The following is an 18,428-nucleotide window of genomic DNA, read 5'->3' on the forward strand; positions in this document are numbered from 1 at the left end:
AAGTCAGGATGCAGAGCTGGTCCCTGAGGCCAGGCCAGGACCCCCAGCCTTGAGGGAGGGAGTCACTGAATGATTCAGATTCAGACGAATCCTTATCTGAGGACCATCTCACTTCAGTCACCCCCAAGACCCAGCAGAGTCCCTGGAAATCTCCGCTTTGCCCCTAGTGTCTTTTGTTTGAAACAAGCCCATCACTTGAATGCAGTTTCCATAACAATCTGGAACCAGTCCCGAACAGGGAGGGAAGCAGGAGCACATGCCCTGGGGAGGGGAGGCCTCCTGGTTCCAGAAGCCAGCAGAACTCCCACATTCCCTTTTAGGGGGCGCAGTGGAGCCCAGCCCAGGCTTAGAGCCCCGCCTGGTTTGGGGTTTGATTTGGATTTATTTATCTCAAGTTAAGTTAATTTATTTCAAGCTAAGTTTCATGAAGACAGAGACTTGTGACAGTCCTGAGGTCGGTCACCTCCCCAGTGTCTGTCTTGGCACAGAGCACAGAGGGTGTGGTTAAAGCACAGAAGGGTCAATCATGAGAGAAGCTAGGCAAGCGAGTCAAGACCAAGCACGTTAGCAGGAGAGACAGACAAAGGTTCACGGTTGTCAAGCCATCCCTTTTGGACCAAGGTCAGAACACACACTTTCCGAGAGGTGTGGCCCTTCAGAGTAGTGCCGCTGGGCAGGGTCACCAGCCCTGGTTGCTGTGCTTTCCATCCCACAGGCCTCACCACAATCACAGTGACCCTCCGAATGGCCTTCGTGTCCTGTCATTTGTACAGATGGGGACCTGAGGCTCAGAGAGCTTCACTGAGTTGGCTCAGGCCCCAGAGCCAAGAAGTGTGGAGGCGGACCCTGTCCACGGGTCCTTCTGACCCAGAGCCCAGCTTGGCTCCTTGGCTCTCCCCGTCCCAAAGCCAGTGACGTCACCCTCACACCTTTCCGGAAAGGCCTTCAGAACCAGCCAATGAGACACTCTCGAGAACAAGTAACTGTGGGTTTTCTTGAAAGAAAAAAAAGCAAAGCTCAAGCTTATCTTCAAAGGATAAAGACACATACCCAAAGTACCAGAGGCATTAAGGTTGTCCCCAAGAAAGCTGCCCCAGGAGCTTTGCCCAGTGGCTCCCTCAGGGGACCATCCAGTCCCATCGGAGGGTGGCTCCGAGCAGGGAGAGGCTCCCGTGAAAAGTTGTGGCTGGTATTTGGGGCTGGGCTTGAATCCCGGCCCCTCCCGCTCCTTGACTCCGTGAGGGGGAGGGGTCCTTCATAGCTCACCCCCACTCAGCACTATGGCACCCTGTCCAAGCGACTGTTCTTGGGGCCATGACAGGGGATGGAGTCAGGTCCGTGCAGTGCCGGGCTCTTCACGGGGCTCTGGGGAGAGGCGGTCAGGATCCTTGGGGTCTCTTTGCTTTGGAACGGTTCTTGAAAACCAGGCCATTGGCTTTGGGCCACCGCAGGTGCCCTAGGCTCCGGGACTGGCATCCTCAGAGGTGCACGACTGAGGGGTCACTCAGCAATCGTTCCTTGAGCATGGACTCTAGGGACATGGAGATAACAGAGACAGGACCCTGCCTCCAAGGAGCTCCTGGTGGGCTGGAGGGGACAGACTCCGAGACAGAGCAGCCGGTGTCCCTCGGACGCCCTTGCTGCGGCGTAAATAAGCAGACCCTAGGATTGCTCGCTGGCCCCTGTGAGAGGCTGTACGGAGAGCATCCTCCACGACGACCACAGCTGGGACTCATGGTACGTGCTCCACGGGAGCGTACCCCCACCGGGGTCAGCAGCCATGCAGGCGGGGTCCCCAGTCTTTCAGCGGCTCTGGGGAATGATGGCCTGATGTTGTGAAGCGCCCCTCCCCCCAGGCCCTCTGAGAGCCAGTTCTGCACAGGCCGCCTGGTTTCCAGTCCAAGTCAGACCACCCAAAACAGACTCTCCAAAATGGGTAGAAACCCGCCCAGCCCTTTTCCTGTGATATGGTAATAAACAAAGGTCCACGTTGCTTATAAACAAACACACACGATCAGATGGATCAGATGCGAGCAAGGCCCTAACGGGTGCTCCGGGTAGACTCGGGGACGGAAAGGGGAGACGGGCTGTCTCCAGAGGGGTGTTGGTGACACACAAAGGCTGAGGTTTGAAGAGGCCGGGGCTTGCTTGATGCAACTTTTAAAAACCAAGTATGGCTGCATTCCAAGTTCATTTTCAAAATAAGAGCCCAAGTATGGGAGAAAAATTGCATGGCGCACCAGTAAATCTCAATGGAAAAGGACTTCCCAGCCAATGGCACGCCTCTCCTAATAAGTATGCAGTCTTTGTGATTTCCTGGGAAGCCCTGGGAAGTGCTTTGTAATGAAATTAAGCCTGTGTAGAAAAGTAAGAAAATACACCAGAAAGATTAGGTTTTATAAGCGTGAACATTTAGGGAGCCCTTACGGGCGGCCAGGAATGACCCGAAGGATTGTTCAAGGTTGGTACCGCTTTACCCTCAGAGCGCTCGGCGAAGCCTCGTGGGGTTACCTGTTGCATGGGTCAGGGAGCCTCTGACAACGAGGCCAGGCCTAAGCCCCTACACCCCTACCATGTGCCATGTTCGGATCGGGCCCTGGGCAGCACCTGGCTGGTTTTGTCCTCCCTGGAACCTGTTCATTCCTTTCTCGGTGCGTTTATTCAACAACTGTTTTTTTCTGCGCCCACTAAACAGTACCAAGCATGATTTACACATGGCAGCTCCAATAGAGAGCAAGACAGGCTCTTAGGAGCATTGCATTATGGTGTGTTAGGACCCATTAGGGAAGACCACATGTTTCAAATAACCCCGTGTTTTCATTTCATTACTGTGGCACCATAATATCTAACTTCAGGAAGAAAATGGGGAGCAAAAGGCCTCCTGTTTCTTGTGGCGCAGGGACAGAAAGCCCTGTGAGGAATCTTGGGGGAAGATCACGGGGGGACTGCCTGGAGGAGGTGGCATTTCAGCTGGGCCTCCAAGTGTGAACAGGACTGGGTCATGCATCAACGGGAGCAGTAAGGGTCTATAGGTTTGCATTTGGCTAAGTGTTTCTGTCACCCCCTCCCTCTGAGTGTCTGAGTTTCTGGTTTTTCATCCATGGTTGCCTCTTGTCCATTGAGTTGGGCCATGAGTCTAAGAGATTCACTGAGGCCCGTCTCCCGCGTCTCCTCAGGCTGACCCATACAGGCTGAGGAAGCCCGAGCTTGTGCCAAGCTAGAAACACACTACGGGCAGGGCAGAGGGAGTCCAGGAAGGAGGAGGCCAAGCTACCTGTTGGGCCGGGCACGGTACATGCTCTCATTTAAAATCTAACCGTCCCCCCCATGCAAGCTGCAGGACCCCCCGGTTAACAGCTGGGGGAGACTGAGGCTCAGAGAAGTCCAGCACCGTGCCCTTGATCACAGAGCTTAGAAGTGGGCATTCGAGTCTGGGTCCAGCCACTCTGAGGGCCTCGTCTATGGCGGCCTGGCCTCATCCAGGCACAGAAGGGAGATGGAAGGAGAAAGAAGCCTTCACTGACCCCAACAAACCCCCATCCAACTGACCTTCCGCGAAGCCTCCAAACTCAAGCGTGTCTGACAGCGGGGTCTTGGGGGAGGAACACATTGACTGTCGCTTCACCTGTAAGGAAGGGCATAGGGGGCCTTGCGTGGGAGCTGACACAAGATTTATTATTTGTCATTTAAAGATGTATTTATTTATTTGAGAGAGCGAGCAAGAAGGGGGAGCAGAGGGGGAGAGAGAAGCAGACTTCCCACTGAGCCCGACACGGGGCTCAATCCCAGGACCCTGGGACCGTGACCTGAGCCAAAGGCAGACGCTGAACGGACCCTACCAACCAGCTGTCCCTAAGCTGACACTTAAAAGGACGTTCCCGGGGGAAGGCTTCTAGCTGTCTGAGTACAAGAAGCCCCGATCCCTAACAAAATGGTGCATAAAGGGGGCTCCTAGAGAGGGAGACGCTTCGCCCCTCCTCACTCCCACCTCTGGTGCCCAGGAGAGGCCCGCCCACTGGCCCAAGGAGAAGGGTGTCCAAGGGGCTGATGCAGGACTAGCCTCATCCCACACAGAGAGCCCCTGGGCCACCAACCAGGGAGGGCCTCCAGCTTCCAGCCTCCCAAGGGGCCGGTACAGGGGACCTCCTGTCCTCTAGGGCGGCACATTCCTGCTAGATTTCTGGAGCCTCAGTGAGATGAGGGCCCCCTACGTGGGCTCCGTGTCCTGAGTCTGGGGAAGGACACCCCCTCCCCCCACCCCACCGCCATGCTGGCAGCAGCAGGAGAGCAAGAGGCTCTCCTTTGCCCCCCTCTCTTTTGTTGTGGGCTCTTGTCCGGGTCCCCACCTCCTGCCGGCCCCTCCCCGCCCCACCCCCTCCCCGCTCCCCTGCCCAGGCCCGGTAATTGCTGAGTGAGTGGCTTTGAGGAGCTGTGAAGAGGCCCAGAGCTGGAGCAGTCCCCTGATTGCCTGGCGGCCTGGCGGGGCTGCCCGTGAAAGGTCCCCTTTGTGCCGGGCCGGTTACTGGGAAGCTGCATTCAATTACGGAGGCCAGCGTGAGAGTTGAAAGCCGGCATGGGCGCCCGGGGTCCCCCCTCGCCTGCTTTCTTCCCTTCTCACCCCACCCCCATGCAGAAAAGAAACAGATGTTCGAGGAGGTGGAGGAAGAAGAGCAGTCGCTGAGGCAGACGCCCCCCTTCTGGCTTCAGAGAGCAGAGGGCGGGGCAGGCCCACCTCTACCCCCACCCCCAGCTCCTCCTGCTGCAGCTCTGCCTCCGGGGCTCCCAGCTCTTGCTTCCGTGGCTTTTCCAGGCCCGTCCGGAAAGCCACCCCACCGTGTCCAGCACACAGTAGGTGCTCAGCAGTTGGTAACCGTCAGACGGTGATGATGTGCGTGAATGGGCTTTGGGGTCTGGACCCCCTGGGAGGGCCAGAGAGGCCCATCCCCACTCTCAGGATGCTTTACTTTGGGCGGCAGCGCTGACCTCCTTCCCCTTTCCCAGCCGCCTGAGCAGAGTCACCCTCCGTGACCCCAGCTCCTTCTGCAGCCCTCTGGGGTAGGGGGGCTTCCAGTAGTTTTCCACACCGTGAACTGCAGACATCTACCCATTTTATAGACAGGGATGCTGAGGCTGAGGGTGGCCAGGTGATGGGTCTGAACTTCACCTAGCTAGCCAGGGACGGAGTGGGGATTTGGCCGCACCACAGGAAGTGACCTAGATGCTCATTCACTCTGGGATGGGGCCGCGGTGATGGACTCACCTGCAGGGCTAGCCGAAGTTCTAGAACCTTTAGCATCGATGCTAGCAACCCTTCAGACCGGTTGGTGGAGGCCCTTCTGGGAAGACCTGACCCTAGACAGAACTGTGGAGTGGCCCTTTCCCACACGTCGCACTTACAGATCCTCACTGCTCTGGGACCAGCCGCCCCCCACCCCCCACCCCGCCCCGGGCCCCCTGCCTCATGGCTCCCATCACAGCCTGCCCAGACTTCCTCTGCCTCCGCGCCGCCACCCCGCAGCCCCAGGCCTCAGGTGCCCAGCCCTCAGCCCCCTCCCCACTCTTGGCATATGGAGCCCCTGCCTGTAGGGCCCCTTTGTTCCCTCCTGGGCCGGCAGCGGGGCAGTATCAAAGAGAAGGGGCTCGCATTGTGCTGCTCTGCGTCAGGGGGAGAGCTAGGGACTTTCCATGGTCTCCAGCAGCCAGTTCTGCGGCCAAGAGGACTGAGGTCCTGGGAGGGTGTGCAGGGTGGTGGTAAGGAGAGCAGCCAGGACGGTGGAGGGGTGAGGCGGAGGAGGGGAGGGGCCAGACAGAAATTTGCAGATGGGGGAGGGAGGATGTAATCCTTGCTGGGAGAGTAGAAGGGCTCTTGTTCCCAACTCCCAGCAGGGGGGGGGATCGTGGGCTTTGGAAAATCCGGCAGATCCAACCCCCCCAGCTCTTCGTGTCCGGGGCGAGCCGTCACCCTCTCCGCGCTGGGGTTCCCAGCACTCAGAGCGGTAGCGTCCATAGCACCGAGGTGTGAAAGTTAACGACGGTCTCCCAACGCCTAGCAGAGTGCCTGTACCCCCGGCTGGAGCTCAGTACCTTGGGGCTCTTTCCTCAGAGGGGCTAGATGCTCTATGGGTCTTCGGGCTCCTGGGGGCAGGTGTACCTTGCACTCCCCGTAACTCAGACACTTTGCAGCAAGGTCAACAACTCTCTGTTCGCCCTCCCTGCCGAACGGGACACACGTGTCTGCACTGGGCTCACGGGGTTTTCTTGCTGTGGTTTTTATCCCAAGTAGTTTGACCAAATGTACCAACTCTGTCGCTTCCGGTGGGGACTCCGTAACCAAAGGGAGGCCTTCAGAGCTGCGTTGCACTGAGAGTGTACTGCTCACTCAAATCAGAGCATGTCTCTTCCAGAGCGTTCTAAGGGTGCTCCCATCTGTCCTCGTCTTGGTTCTCAAAACAGGGCTGGGAGCTGGGCGTGGGGGAGGGGCGCACAATATTTTTAGCTCGACGACTCAGATCCAAACCAACGAGCGAATGCTGCTTTACTTCACGACCCAGCCTGACTCTTGTCTCCTGCGGATTCCCCCAGGGGCAGATGAAGCAATGATAGGACACCGGAGTAGCGACAATTTTAGGAATGATTTAATGTTATGCCTTTAGGAGAAAAAGTCACAGGGCCACTGTCGTGTGAAATTCGGACCTTCTGTTGATATTTTTCTCGTGCTCGTTTCATAACTGAGTGTCGCCTTTATTCTGGATCACACGTGGGTGGGCACCGGCCTCTCCTTTCGGTGCCAGGAGCCTCCGCAGGTCTGGCCCTGGCCTCGTCCCCAGTCACACCCTAAGTCAGAGATAGATCAAGGCTGGAACTCGGTATGTCAGGCAGGAACGTTCTGCTCTGAAATGTAGGTTTTGCTACGATCAGGGTATGGCCAGGCCAGTGGATCGGGGATGACAGCCCTTGAAAAATGGAATTACTCACAGTTCCCAAGAAGAAGGGGACGCATCGCACCATGCAGGGCCGTTTCAGGGAAGCACCAGGGTCCCCGGGAATGGTTCCCTGTGCCCAGGAGGGACACGTGGGGAGGAGCCTTCATTGTGGGAGCAAGCTGCGGTTTGTTTGAATAAATTCCGTGGGCCCTAGGGTAGAGGGGCTGCCCCTGGTTGTCTGGTACCCAGCCCCAGGGTGACGAGGGACAGGGGAGGTTAGGCAGCGTGATAGGAAAAAGCATCACGAGCTGCAAGGATTGACCTGCTCCGGGAGCCCGTCACCACTCGGAGTCAGCGAGGCCCCAGGGGTCCGAGCATCAGAACTACAACAGATGGAAAGGCAGGATGAAGTCAGCCTCGAAAACATGCTAAGTGAAGGAAGCCAGCGCCCCACGCCCCCTACTCTGTGACCCTGCCTGTATGGTAGGTCCACAGAAACAGAAAGCAGCTCGGTGGTCGCTCACAGAGGGGCGGGGGAGGGAACGGGGAATGGCCACGGGGGTGGGGGGAAGGACAGAAAAAAAAAAAAAGATTAGAACTCAGGTCTTCCGAGTTCCAGTTCGCGCCAGATGCCAGATGCCCGCAGGCTGTGTGCCGGCCCCACGGTGGGTGCTCCGTCCCCACGATCTGCGCTCTGACGGCCGGGGAGGTGGGCATGACCGGGCGCCGGGCCCCCTTGGTGGTGACAGGGATGGCGGTGCCCCCCCCCCCCCGTCCGGGGCTTGGGAGCCTCAGACAGGGTCACCGGCCGCCTTCCAGCCTCCAAGCACGAGGACCACCTGGCCCGCAGGGGCCCCTGACTTCCCGATTCTCCGTCCTCCCAGGGAAGCGACAGCGAGTACGAGGCCGACCAGACCCACCAGAAGGCCCACTCTTTTGTCAACCACTACATCAGCGACCCCACGTACTACAACTCGTGGCGGCGGCAGCAGAAAGGGATCTCGCGGGCCCAGGCGTACAGCTACACGGAGAGCGACTCCGGCGAGCCGGACCACGGCCCTGGGGCCAACAGCAGCAGCGCCCCGCAGGGCAGCCTCTTCCGGCCCAAGGCCAGTCGGACCCCAACGCCCCAGAACGCCCCAAACCCCCCGAGTCAGCAGAGCACCCTCTACCGCCCCCCCAGCAGCCTCACCCCCGGCTCCCGGGCTCCTATAGCAGGATTTTCCTCGTTCGTTTGACGTCGGAAGGGGGCAAAGAAAGAGAAAAAACCGGCACCACACTCCCCGCCCGCCCCTCCCCGCACTGCCTGCCAGAAAACAAAAACACCAAGAAACCAAGTCAACTTTTCACCTCCTGAGTTTATTTTTCCAGAGATTCCAGGGCCAGCAAAACCGGTGTTGAGAAGGAAGAAAAGGAAGCCGTGAGGGGGGCCGTGCGGGGCCGGCGGTGGGTCGGCTCCAGACTGTGGGGTCCGCCGCTCCCTTTGCAGACTGTGTTCCGAGTCGGGGCTGCTGGGCCGGGCCTGAGAGAGGTGGGGGCTGCGAGAAAGCTGAGGCCCGGAGAGTTGTAGGGCAGCATGCCGAGGGGATGAGAAGCTTCTAGAAGTCCTGACAGCTGCCTCTTCTGCGTGTGCTGGGGCCACTGCTGGCTGCTGGTGTGCAAGGCTGCTGTGCAAGGCTGCTGTGCAAGGGTACGCATCCCTGGGGGGCAAAGCTCACCTTCTCTATCGGCACCCGCCCATCCCTACCCGTGCGTCACTGGCAGGCCTCGGACGGAAGGACCGATGGATGGACAGACAGCCTGGTCCCCTGGCTTGCTCATCACACTTTGCTATTCCCTGCCCGGCTCAACGTCTCCACCAGGCATTGGGTTTCTTTAGAAAAAGGAAACTAACGGAGGGCTGAGAGTCTGCCTGGCTGGCTCTTTGTTTCTTATACGTTCTTTTTATGGTGAATCCAAGGAAGGGGGGGCCCCTGGGGCCCCACAGCACCGCTGAACCCAGCCATGGCTTCACTTAAATTCACTTTCCCAGGCACAGACCAGGAGAGGTGAACCCGGGGCGGGGGGGTGAGGCAGAGGGACAGGGCACTAGCCAGACATCACCGGGGTGATGAAGGCAGGAAATCAGAACGTAAGAAAGAAGCTTGACTTCTCTCCTTCCCTCCTGATAGGAAGCTGCTTAGACAAGAAAGTTCAGGGGGCACAGGACTGGGGAGCTCAGCAGGGCGAGGAATGACGGTCGAGGCAGACACACCCCATCCCTGGATAGACCTCTTCCTCGTGAGACACACACACACAAGTCCCCCATGCACTTGTAAGGAAGGTTCAGCCAAGTGGGGGCCTCTCCCCTGCCCCAGGGGTCTAGAGAGCCTCTCCAAGACAAATCCCTTTGGGTCCTTGCCAGACGGGACACTCACTCCCAGGTGCGTGGTCCCTTCACTCTCAAGCCAGAGTGAGCCACATCTAAAACACATCCCTCCCACACACACACCCCCAACCTGGGCAAGCACAGGGGTACAGAAGCCCAGAGGGGTGAGCCAAGCCCCTAGACTCGAAGCCGGAGCTCCCAGAATCTGCCGGGTCAGCCCAGCCCCAGGTTTACAGAGAGTCAGAGACCCAACCCCCAGTCATGTGTTCGCTGGCCTGGCCAGGGCTCGGAGCAAGGGGGGGGGGGGGCGTCCGAACTGGACCCGGCTCCGGGATGCGCGGCCAGGCTGGAGGCGCAGGTCCGATGGGAACAAGGCCCAGAATAGCTGATGGGAAGCAGTGTTACACACAATCTGCTCCAAGGAATGTGCTTTAAAGAAGCCACTTGTGGTAGCCTGAAGCTTCCCGTCATGAAGGGATTGAGGGTCGAATGCCCCGGGGTCGGGCCAGCCCCGTGGGTCTGGGTGGACCTTTTCAGTTCAGTGGAGCCCCTTCGTGAGACGGGGCTTTCTGGGGGTGCCACACACGGGCCCCATCTCCGGGGTGCGGGAATAGTTAGGGGATGCCTGAGAGAAAGATTTGGGGAGCAAGCCAAGGAAAGTGAAGGTCTGCACGGAGCCCCACGGGGGCCCCCCAGCATCCCCGGTGGGGGGTGGGAGCCAGGCCAGGGGTCTGCGGGAAGGACGCAGCCCCCAAGCCCTCAGCCCCTCGGGGATGCCGGCAGAGGTTTCCACAGCCAGACCCAGAATAGGCTTCTCCACGAGGGGCTCTGGGGGAGATGCGCACTGGCCCCGGCCGTGAGGACACGGGCCCCAGCCCTGCCCTGTACACGGCTGGCGTCTCCTTAGCAGCCCGTCTGCCGGAGGCCGCCTGTCGTCTCCCGCACCCTCCTCCCTTTCCATCTCTCTTTTTTTAACGCCCTCATCCTCTCCTTGTCGGCAGTGTGTGGAGCCGTTTATGGAAGCTCCCAGCTTGCGTTAGGGAATGAGTGGAGCCCAGCGCAGGGAGGGCTCTGGGTGTGTGTGGGGGGAGGGGAGGATGCGGGACGTGTGAGGCCGTGTGTGCGTGTGCGCACGTGGGTGTACGGCACGTGAGGCCGGATGTCCTTTGCCTTTCGTGAACCGCCCGGGGCACTGCCCCTGCACGCCCCCGCGGACACACCCATGCACACTTGGCACGGTGCCCGTGCACGCCGGGGCTCACGCACACATGTGCACACGTATGCGCAGAACACGCATCCGGGTGTGTATTCGCAGAGAGGCTTCTGGCTCCTTCTGACGGCCAAAGCTGGCTGTCCCCTGTGAGGCCCGGGCAGCCGGGGTCCCTCCCACCGGAAGGCAGCTGGGATCTGTTGTCTCAGGGGGCAGGGACACTGCACCAGCCGGAAGGCGAGCGAGGCCCAAGGTGAAAGTCCAGCCCTCAGTCAGTATCCACCCACCCCCCACCCCTGCCCCAACCTCATCTGGAAGACCAGGCGTCCAGCCATGGAGCTCTAGATTTCTTAGAGGACACCCCTGCCCTCGTTTACATATCTGCTGGGGCAGTGGGGGTTCCTGGCCCCCCACACGGACTCCCGGCCGCATTAGAAGGATGTGCTGGGCACTGCCCGTGGGTAACCGGGAACCTCCCTGGGCCAGTGATGCCGGGGCCTGTCTGTGTGATCACCTGAAGCCGGTTCATAGCAGGACACCTCTGTGTCCTTTGGCTCTTGCTTCATGGTGCCCCCGGGAAATCTGGTGTCGCACCCAAAGGCCTCTGCTTGGCACCCCAGCACTGCCCAACCCCCCGCGGCCACGCCTTTGGCGTGCACAGCAGCTCAGCACCCAGACTGCCAAGACGAACCAAAAAGCGGCTCTGGTCCCAGGGCCCCAGGTAGCTTGCAAACCCAGGCTTCCCCTCCCATTCCCTCACCAGACACTGCCGTGACTCAGAAGAAACAAGGACACTTCTGGCTGCCCCTCCCAGAGCACCGCTGCCTCGAGGCCTTCTGTCTCTGCCCGCACCTCCCTGGGCAGAGCTTCTAAAGGTGCCAGAGCCTCCCAGAGCCCATTCTGGGCAGGGGCTCCCCTCACCTTCCCATGGTGCCCATGGCGTGAGGGGCCGGACGGCAGGAAGGGGGAACCCTCCCCCCTTCCCCCCGAGCAGCAGCCGCCGCCCAATCCGAGTGCCTCTGTATGGTCCTGCCCAGTGGCAAACCTGGCCACCCACCCGGAGCACAGATGACCTCTCTTGGGACCACTCCCTTCTCTTTGTTTCCGTAAGAATAACCAAAAGCATCCAAACGTGTTACCTTTCTTTACACATAGAGACTCCAAAAACAAAAACCAACACAAATCTTTATTTTTTGATTTAAAAGATATAATGAAAAATTATGGGGAGAGTATTCATTGTGGCAGGTGTCTATCTATAAGAAAAAAATATATATCTATATGTCCTATAGCTTGTTAGCAGGTTTATTTTTTAAATGAAAGGTAAGAAAGAAATTGATTTGAAATATATACCATGAGATGTCCCATGGCCTGTCAAACTTGTCAGTATTTTATAAATAAACTTTTTTTTTTTTGGAGTTCTGAAACGACATTTTTTTCTTCTCCTCCCTGGAAGGTAAGCGGGGACCGTTACCCTCGCATTAGGCTGAAGCCATCTTCTCCTCCAACATCCCTTGTCAGCCAGGCTGTGTCCTTGCAGTGACAAAAGTCCCACTCACTTGCCTTCTTAATTCATAGGTGAGTGGACGTCCGTGCCTTCGAGGGAAGTGCGCTATTTTACTTACTTTATGCTTTTAGGGTAAGAATCACTCAGAGGACACCACGTTAGAGGCAAAATGACCCTGATTCGTAACGATGGCTCACACGTGTGCTGTTTACACGGCCAGATGCTGTTCTCACCACTTTACGTTCATTGTTAACTCGGGGAGTCCTGCGAGAGCACCTTCAGGAGGGGAACCGAATCGGGGAGCGTTTAAGGGGCATGCCGTCCACAGCTGGAAAAGCCGGGGTTTGTGCCAAAGCGGTCTGGCTCCAGAGACGTGCGCGGCCTCTGCGATGTTTTGAGGCACGTTCCTCGCCCGTGTTCATCTTCATTCCTTCCAAGCCAGCCCCGCGGACCCTAGCGTGGGTTGGGTAAGAGGCGCCGTGGTGCTTGGTGGAACTACCCTCGTTCATCCTCCCGGGCTGAGAGGGAGGGCTGGGATGGCTGAGTTGATGAGTGCTGTGGTGTGGAGGATCCCACATTTCTCCCACAGGCAGTCAGATTCAAACAGGAAAGGGGCGAAGGACAAATGACGTGGGCAGCCCACGGAAGGCCACGCGATGAGCACCTTTACAAGTCGGTGGTGTAATGTACATCAGACACTCCTACGGGGGCTACTCAGCTAATCCAAACGATGAAAGCAGGGGATTTTAAAAAAAATCTTCATACATACACCCTTATATACTATTTTTTTCTTAAAACACACATGTAAATTCATTCGCCAATCTGTTCATGTTGGGCCATAGCTTTCTTCTTCTTTTCTCAAGAAGGGGCTCCGTGGATACAGGCTTTGTTGCTTTTCTTACATAAATCACCTCTGTCATGGGTTGTCAGTGAGTTCTAGTCTATTTCTTTAAAATAAAGCAAAAATGTGTAGAAATCAGGGATCAAAGACTTGCAGTGTCCAGTTCTAGGAGCAGTGCACTTAGAAGTGCCCACTCCGTCTTCACCAGTGAAAAGTCCAGCAAACTAAAGAAGCAACAGCAATTCACAGATCCATGAGAGATGGGAAGTCACAGGGCACCTGAGTGGCTCCGTCGGTAAAGCGTCTGCATTGGGCTCAGGTTGGCATCCCGGGGTCCTGGGATCCAGCCCCATGTCAGGCTCTTTGCTGAGTGGGGAGCCTGCTACCCGCTCTCCCTCTGTGGCTCCCCCTGCTTGTGTGCTCTTGCTCTCTTGCTCTCTCTGTCAAATAAATAAATAAAATCTTTATTTAAAAAAAAAAAGGGAGAGAGAGAGAGACAGGATCTCAAAGGGCAAACCGCTGTGCCCAAAACACATGGGCACCTATGGAGAATCTATGGTAGAAACTGGATTGCTGTAACAGCAGAATCCTGTATTTGTTTATTATTTCCCTAATTTTTCTACAGGGCTCGTCCACGACCAATACAACACGCCCTTTCATTTTTGCCACTCTTTGATCAAACCATTCAGTAGAATTTTCAAAAAAAAACTATTCTTTTGCACTCTTATCCATGACATCATATTGAATTAAATTATGTAATTACTATAAAGAGTACAACTGGCAAAAACAAGTTTGGGAACAGTGATAATTGAATCTTTATAAACATAACAACTTGATTCGGTAGAGCAGAAAGAATACGGGCCTCAGAAAGCAGCCCGTTACTAGCCTTCAGGATTCAGGAGACTATGGACAGCTTCACGGTTGCAGAGAAAATACAGAGAAGCTATAAGGCTGGCGGGCTGAGTGGAAGGCAGAGGAGAGGGCTTCCGTGCACGTGACAGTACAAACCGTGCATCCTGAACTTGACTGATTTTCAAGGTGATGAGGGGGTTTTCAAGGGTAATTTGAACTATACCTAGTCTTTATCTTACACAGAATTTGGAGCCCTACCCCCACATTACATGCAACTCCACTCCAACTGATTGGAGAATGCTGGGGTGCCGGGTCCTAACCCAGAAGACACTCTAGAAACTGGATTCAGAAGAGTCCGCTCGGGTTCTAGAACAGGCACTTGCAAACTAAGTGCTTCTTAGCTTTCTCGGGGGGACGAGATCTACCAGCAATTTGATCAATGAAAAGATCAAAGAAAGTAATGGGACTTGAAAGGTTTTGAACACCGAAAGGCGTATCTTTCTGGTGGAACGTTTATTCTACACCCAGGAGACATCTCATTGTAATTTTTCCCCCCCATTGTCATCTTTAATTCCAAAGTTCTTCCTCATTCCGTTCTAATCCCAGACTGGCTCCTCCCCTCACTGCAGCTGGCCAGCAAGGACTTGGGCGGCCTCCAGCTCCGTTACCCAAAACAGTGTCTGCCCCCCCAAAATGAGAAAAGTGAATCTGCTAAGAAAGAAGGGAGGACAGGAGGGGAAGACGCTCTCCAAAGCCGGGGAGGCGTGGTGGGAGGGCGCCCTCCGGTTTGGATTAGACACAACACTCTTTCCCAGGTAACCTCACCTGGAAAACACCAGGAAAAGCATCCAGTGACCCTCCTTTCCTTAAACTTCCCAGGGTGACTAACTGGGAAAAGCACTCTGGATCGGGGAGGTTCACCAAAGAGAGCACGAGTTCCGCAGACCTCGGTTCTCACAAATTTCCACTTACCCTGGAACTTGAGCTCAACCTTGACCAGCCTCTGCTACCCCATCTGTGGGATGGGTACAACTTCTGCCTCTTCCGACATCAGACTCCTGCAACGAAGTGTAGGGAAATAACCTCTTCGAGAGAGGGGACCTCCAGAGAAGCCCCCGCCCCCACCAACCTTCCACTCCCAACCAGCACCCCCAGCCCCGCTCCTCTGTCCCGAACTATCACAGGAACTTCTTCTTTTGATTTCCCCTTCTTGCCGGCAAAGCCCTTTGGCCATGAGGGTTGACTACAGTCAGCAGGTGGAGAAAGTGGCTACTCTTTTTCTTTCCAACATCCTAGTGTCTGGCAGAGAAGAGGTACTGAAGCCTGGAGGTTACAGGCTGGGAAGGGGGTTCTGTTAAGGCGCAGCGCAGGAAGGTAGGAGGGAAAAGAGACTTGGGTCAGCCTAAGCCTTCAGCTCCAGGTGGCTCAAGCCGACTGGCTCCATCCGACCCAAGATGGGCTGCCCCACGACCTAGCCCAAGCCTCCCACCACCTATCACAACCTCCTCTCTCCAGCGCTGGCCCTGACAGGTTCCAGGAAACCCGGGAGACCTTACCATTCTTCCCCCTTGGGGGCTGTGGGGCTCCAGCGAGCCAATTGCTCAGAAGGCAAGCAGGGACACAGGACAAACAATCATGTTTCCTCCCAACATTGACCATCCAAGTCAACCAGGCTCTTTGAGTTGGGGTTTATCACTACTCAGCTAGAGCTGCCACCAGGGCCAGAGTTACCCCAGATAACACAGGGCTCAAACCCAAAAGAACATGATTCCTTGCTTTAAGGGGATCCTCAGCATGACCCTTCTGGAATTTGCTATCCTGGATGCTGGTTGCATGGACATGGGCCCAGTATAGCACCAGCCTGACTCTGGATTGACCAGCAGGAGGCTTCTGCTCGTGGCCTTCATTTCACAGGCAGCTCGGGCCATGGGGCTACAAGGTTGTGGGGGGCTTCTGGCTGCACCTTCCCCTCGGCTCCAACTGCTCTCAGCAACATGGCCTTGAAAGGGTTGGGAGCAGCTCCTCTGGGGCCCAGATAAAGGGGCTGATACATAGGGTCACCCTAGGTCCTGTTTTACACATATTGTCCTGATGTGATTATTAGTAATGTCCGCTTTCACTTCGTTTCTTAATCATCTGTCCTCCCCCGACCTCCCACTGATGAGTGATACTGGACAGCTGGGCAGGGTCTAGCCTCCAGACCCTCCAATAGTTGGGCCCTTGGACTGCCAAGTTGAAGGTCTGGGAGAACAGAAGGGATCATCTCCTGGACACGAGCTGGGTTTTGGGACAAGGGGAATGGCATTGAAAACCAGAGAGTCGGGTTTCCTGCGGGGCTGTATCTCCTGCTCTGCTCCACTGCACCCAGGATGGGACACTGTGACCCCAGATTCAGAGGGAATCTCATCCCTCTTGTTGTCTCAGACCCTATGTCCTGATTCTTGAAGGTCTGTGCTGTCCTCTCTCTGGATCTCCCAACCATGGCTCTGGGACACAGGCATTGATGTCTGGGGGACACGGCTCTGCCTAGATTGTTCTGACGCAGCAGTCTTGCCAACAGTTGCCTACGAGACAAGAAACACATCCTCCTTGGATGGGGCCTTCCCCACCATCTCTACTCCCACTCCCCCAGCCTGACGGATGATTTGTGACATTGGGTAGGGCCACTGGATAGAGGGCAACCCCCCCCCTCCAGATTTGCGTGGCATGTGTTTATCCCATGCAACATTATTTGTTGTGACCTGAACTTCCAAGTTAACTGGGCGTCCTCTATTTTTATTTGCTAAGTCACCACCCTGGCTCAAACCCTAACTCCATACCAGAGGCGGGTACTCACACAAAATTTTAGAACCTCAGTGTCCTTTTCCAGAAAGTGGAAGATGCCAGAAACGGCTCTGTCTTCCCCACTGGAAGGTGTGTGGGTATTAGAAGTAGGATTACATGGGAACCTAATGGGTAAGCTGTACAGCACTCAACACATGTAAGAGATCACTGCTATTGTTCACGGATAACATGACACTCGTGGGGAATCATCCAAGAGCTTCTGGCTTTGGGCACAATTCCGGCTCAATCTGTCCCAACTTCCAATCCCTTAACAAACCGTGTTCTACCCGCCTCTGGCCCCATCCTAGCTGGAAATCACATCCAGAGAAAACTCCTGAATTGTAGACATAGGGTAGAGGGGGGTGTCCCAGAGAGGAGAGTGAAGCCCGCCTTTCAGAGTGTTATCAGTCGCGCTGGAAACCAAGAGTACACTCAAATTAGGACCGTTTAAGGAAAATGTCACAAAGTTGCAGCAGAGAAGCTCAAGGAAACCCACGAGACCCAAAGTTAAAAACACCTGGTGCCATTACCCGCGCAGGCCTGCAGAGGACGGAAGAGGAAGTTACTGGAACCTGCAGATGGAGGAGGTTGAATGGAGAGAGAGACGCCACCCAGGGGCCAGTGGGGAGCTCAAGAAGCACCGTTTCCCAGTCTGGGCCTGGCCCCCCTTCTGTCCGTCCTCCAGTCTCCTGTCCAGGCTCCTTGTGATCCAAATTCAGCAGGTACTCAGAGGACACTGGGATGCGGTCCGTGCGGGCCAGCCTCCCCCCGGAAGGCCCAGAGCAAGATGGACAGGAAGGTCACACGGGGGCTGGCGGGCCCACAGCAGCGCTTCTGGGTGTCTCCCGACTGCTGATGTCCCCATGGAAAGTTCCACGCTTCCACCTGACTCTCTTACTCTTTTCTCAAAGTTGATGAAGAGTGGAATTAGACCCAGTTAAGCTTGCTGGGAGCTTCTGCCAGAGTAGGTGGGATTTTCTGGTGTATTCGGGAATTGAGAAGGTCTTTGACTTTCAGCTGGCGGCAGTCTCCTGCGCCAGCCCGGGCAGCAGGACAATGACAGCAGCTGACCTTTGCTGACCACACACCACACCCGGCACTGTGCTGAAGGTCCCTTTCTGCCCTTCGCTAATGCTCACAGCGGCCCCCTGACACAGGAATTCGCCTCTGCCCTTTTACCAGAGAAGGACACCCAGACAGGGAAAGCCAGGTAAGTGCGAGAGCCAGGACTGGACCCCAGGCCTGGCTGGCTTCACGGTGCACGACACCCCCCCCCCCCCCAACACCACCACCACTGCCCCTTAACCACCAAGCTTCCTCCAGCCAGGGGTCAGACCCTGCTCGACCTGGACGGATCTTTCTGGATGGATTCAGGTCAGGCAGGAAACATTGTTTCAGGATAGTGACGTTCACAGGGGTGAACACTCACGTATTCCCTAAAGGGCCGAGCGGTCAATATTTCAGGCTTTTCCAGCCCCATAGTCCCTGTCCTAGCAAGGAAGCAGCCAAAGATGATATATACGTGAATGGGTAGCTATATTCTGATCAAGTTTTATTTAGGGACATGGAAATTGGAATTTTCTATACTTCTGACGTGTACTGCCATATCATCCTGGTTTGTATTTTTTCTGAATCATTTAAAAATGTAAAAATTTTTAGCGCACGGGTCATATAAAAACAAGAGGAGTTTACTGACCCCAGTTCTAAAGTGGCTTCCGGTCAAGTCCATGTATGCTAGAACCTCTATGGCGTGACCCCCAGGCAAGGGAGTCAAAGGTGCTATAGTAGGTTGACTCCTGTTCCCCTGAAATCCATGTCTACCTGGAACCTCAGAATGTGAAGTAGGGTCTTTGCAAATATAATTATTTAAGGTGAGGTCATACCGGAGTAGGGTGGGCCTTAAATCC

The 18,428-nt window shown here is 56.0% G+C and overlaps 1 protein-coding gene and 1 long non-coding RNA gene across 3 annotated transcripts in view; one reads left to right on the forward strand and one right to left on the reverse strand.

Annotated features, from left to right (window-relative positions):
• The window catches only part of SDK2 (sidekick cell adhesion molecule 2), a 248,952-nt gene extending 237,036 nt beyond the window's left edge, over window positions 1-11,916 (forward strand). For both annotated transcript variants that reach the window (XM_059380651.1, XM_059380652.1), the window contains one exon: window positions 7,808-11,916. In XM_059380651.1, coding sequence (XP_059236634.1) covers window positions 7,808-8,161 — 354 coding nt within the window. In that variant the 3' untranslated portion in view covers window positions 8,162-11,916. The remainder of the gene's footprint in view (window positions 1-7,807) is intronic.
• On the reverse strand, window positions 6,635-17,516 carry LOC132004328 (uncharacterized). The gene is made up of 6 exons (XR_009400492.1): window positions 17,052-17,516; window positions 16,125-16,262; window positions 14,671-14,756; window positions 8,116-13,286; window positions 7,246-7,306; window positions 6,635-6,834 (listed from the first exon to the last, which is right to left on the reverse strand). It is a non-coding gene; the product is annotated as an uncharacterized LOC132004328 (long non-coding RNA).
• Window positions 17,517-18,428: the final 912 nt, after the last annotated feature.

The sequence above is a fragment of the Mustela nigripes genome, chromosome 16 (assembly GCF_022355385.1).
Source record: "Mustela nigripes isolate SB6536 chromosome 16, MUSNIG.SB6536, whole genome shotgun sequence".
NCBI lineage: Eukaryota > Metazoa > Chordata > Mammalia > Carnivora > Mustelidae > Mustela > Mustela nigripes.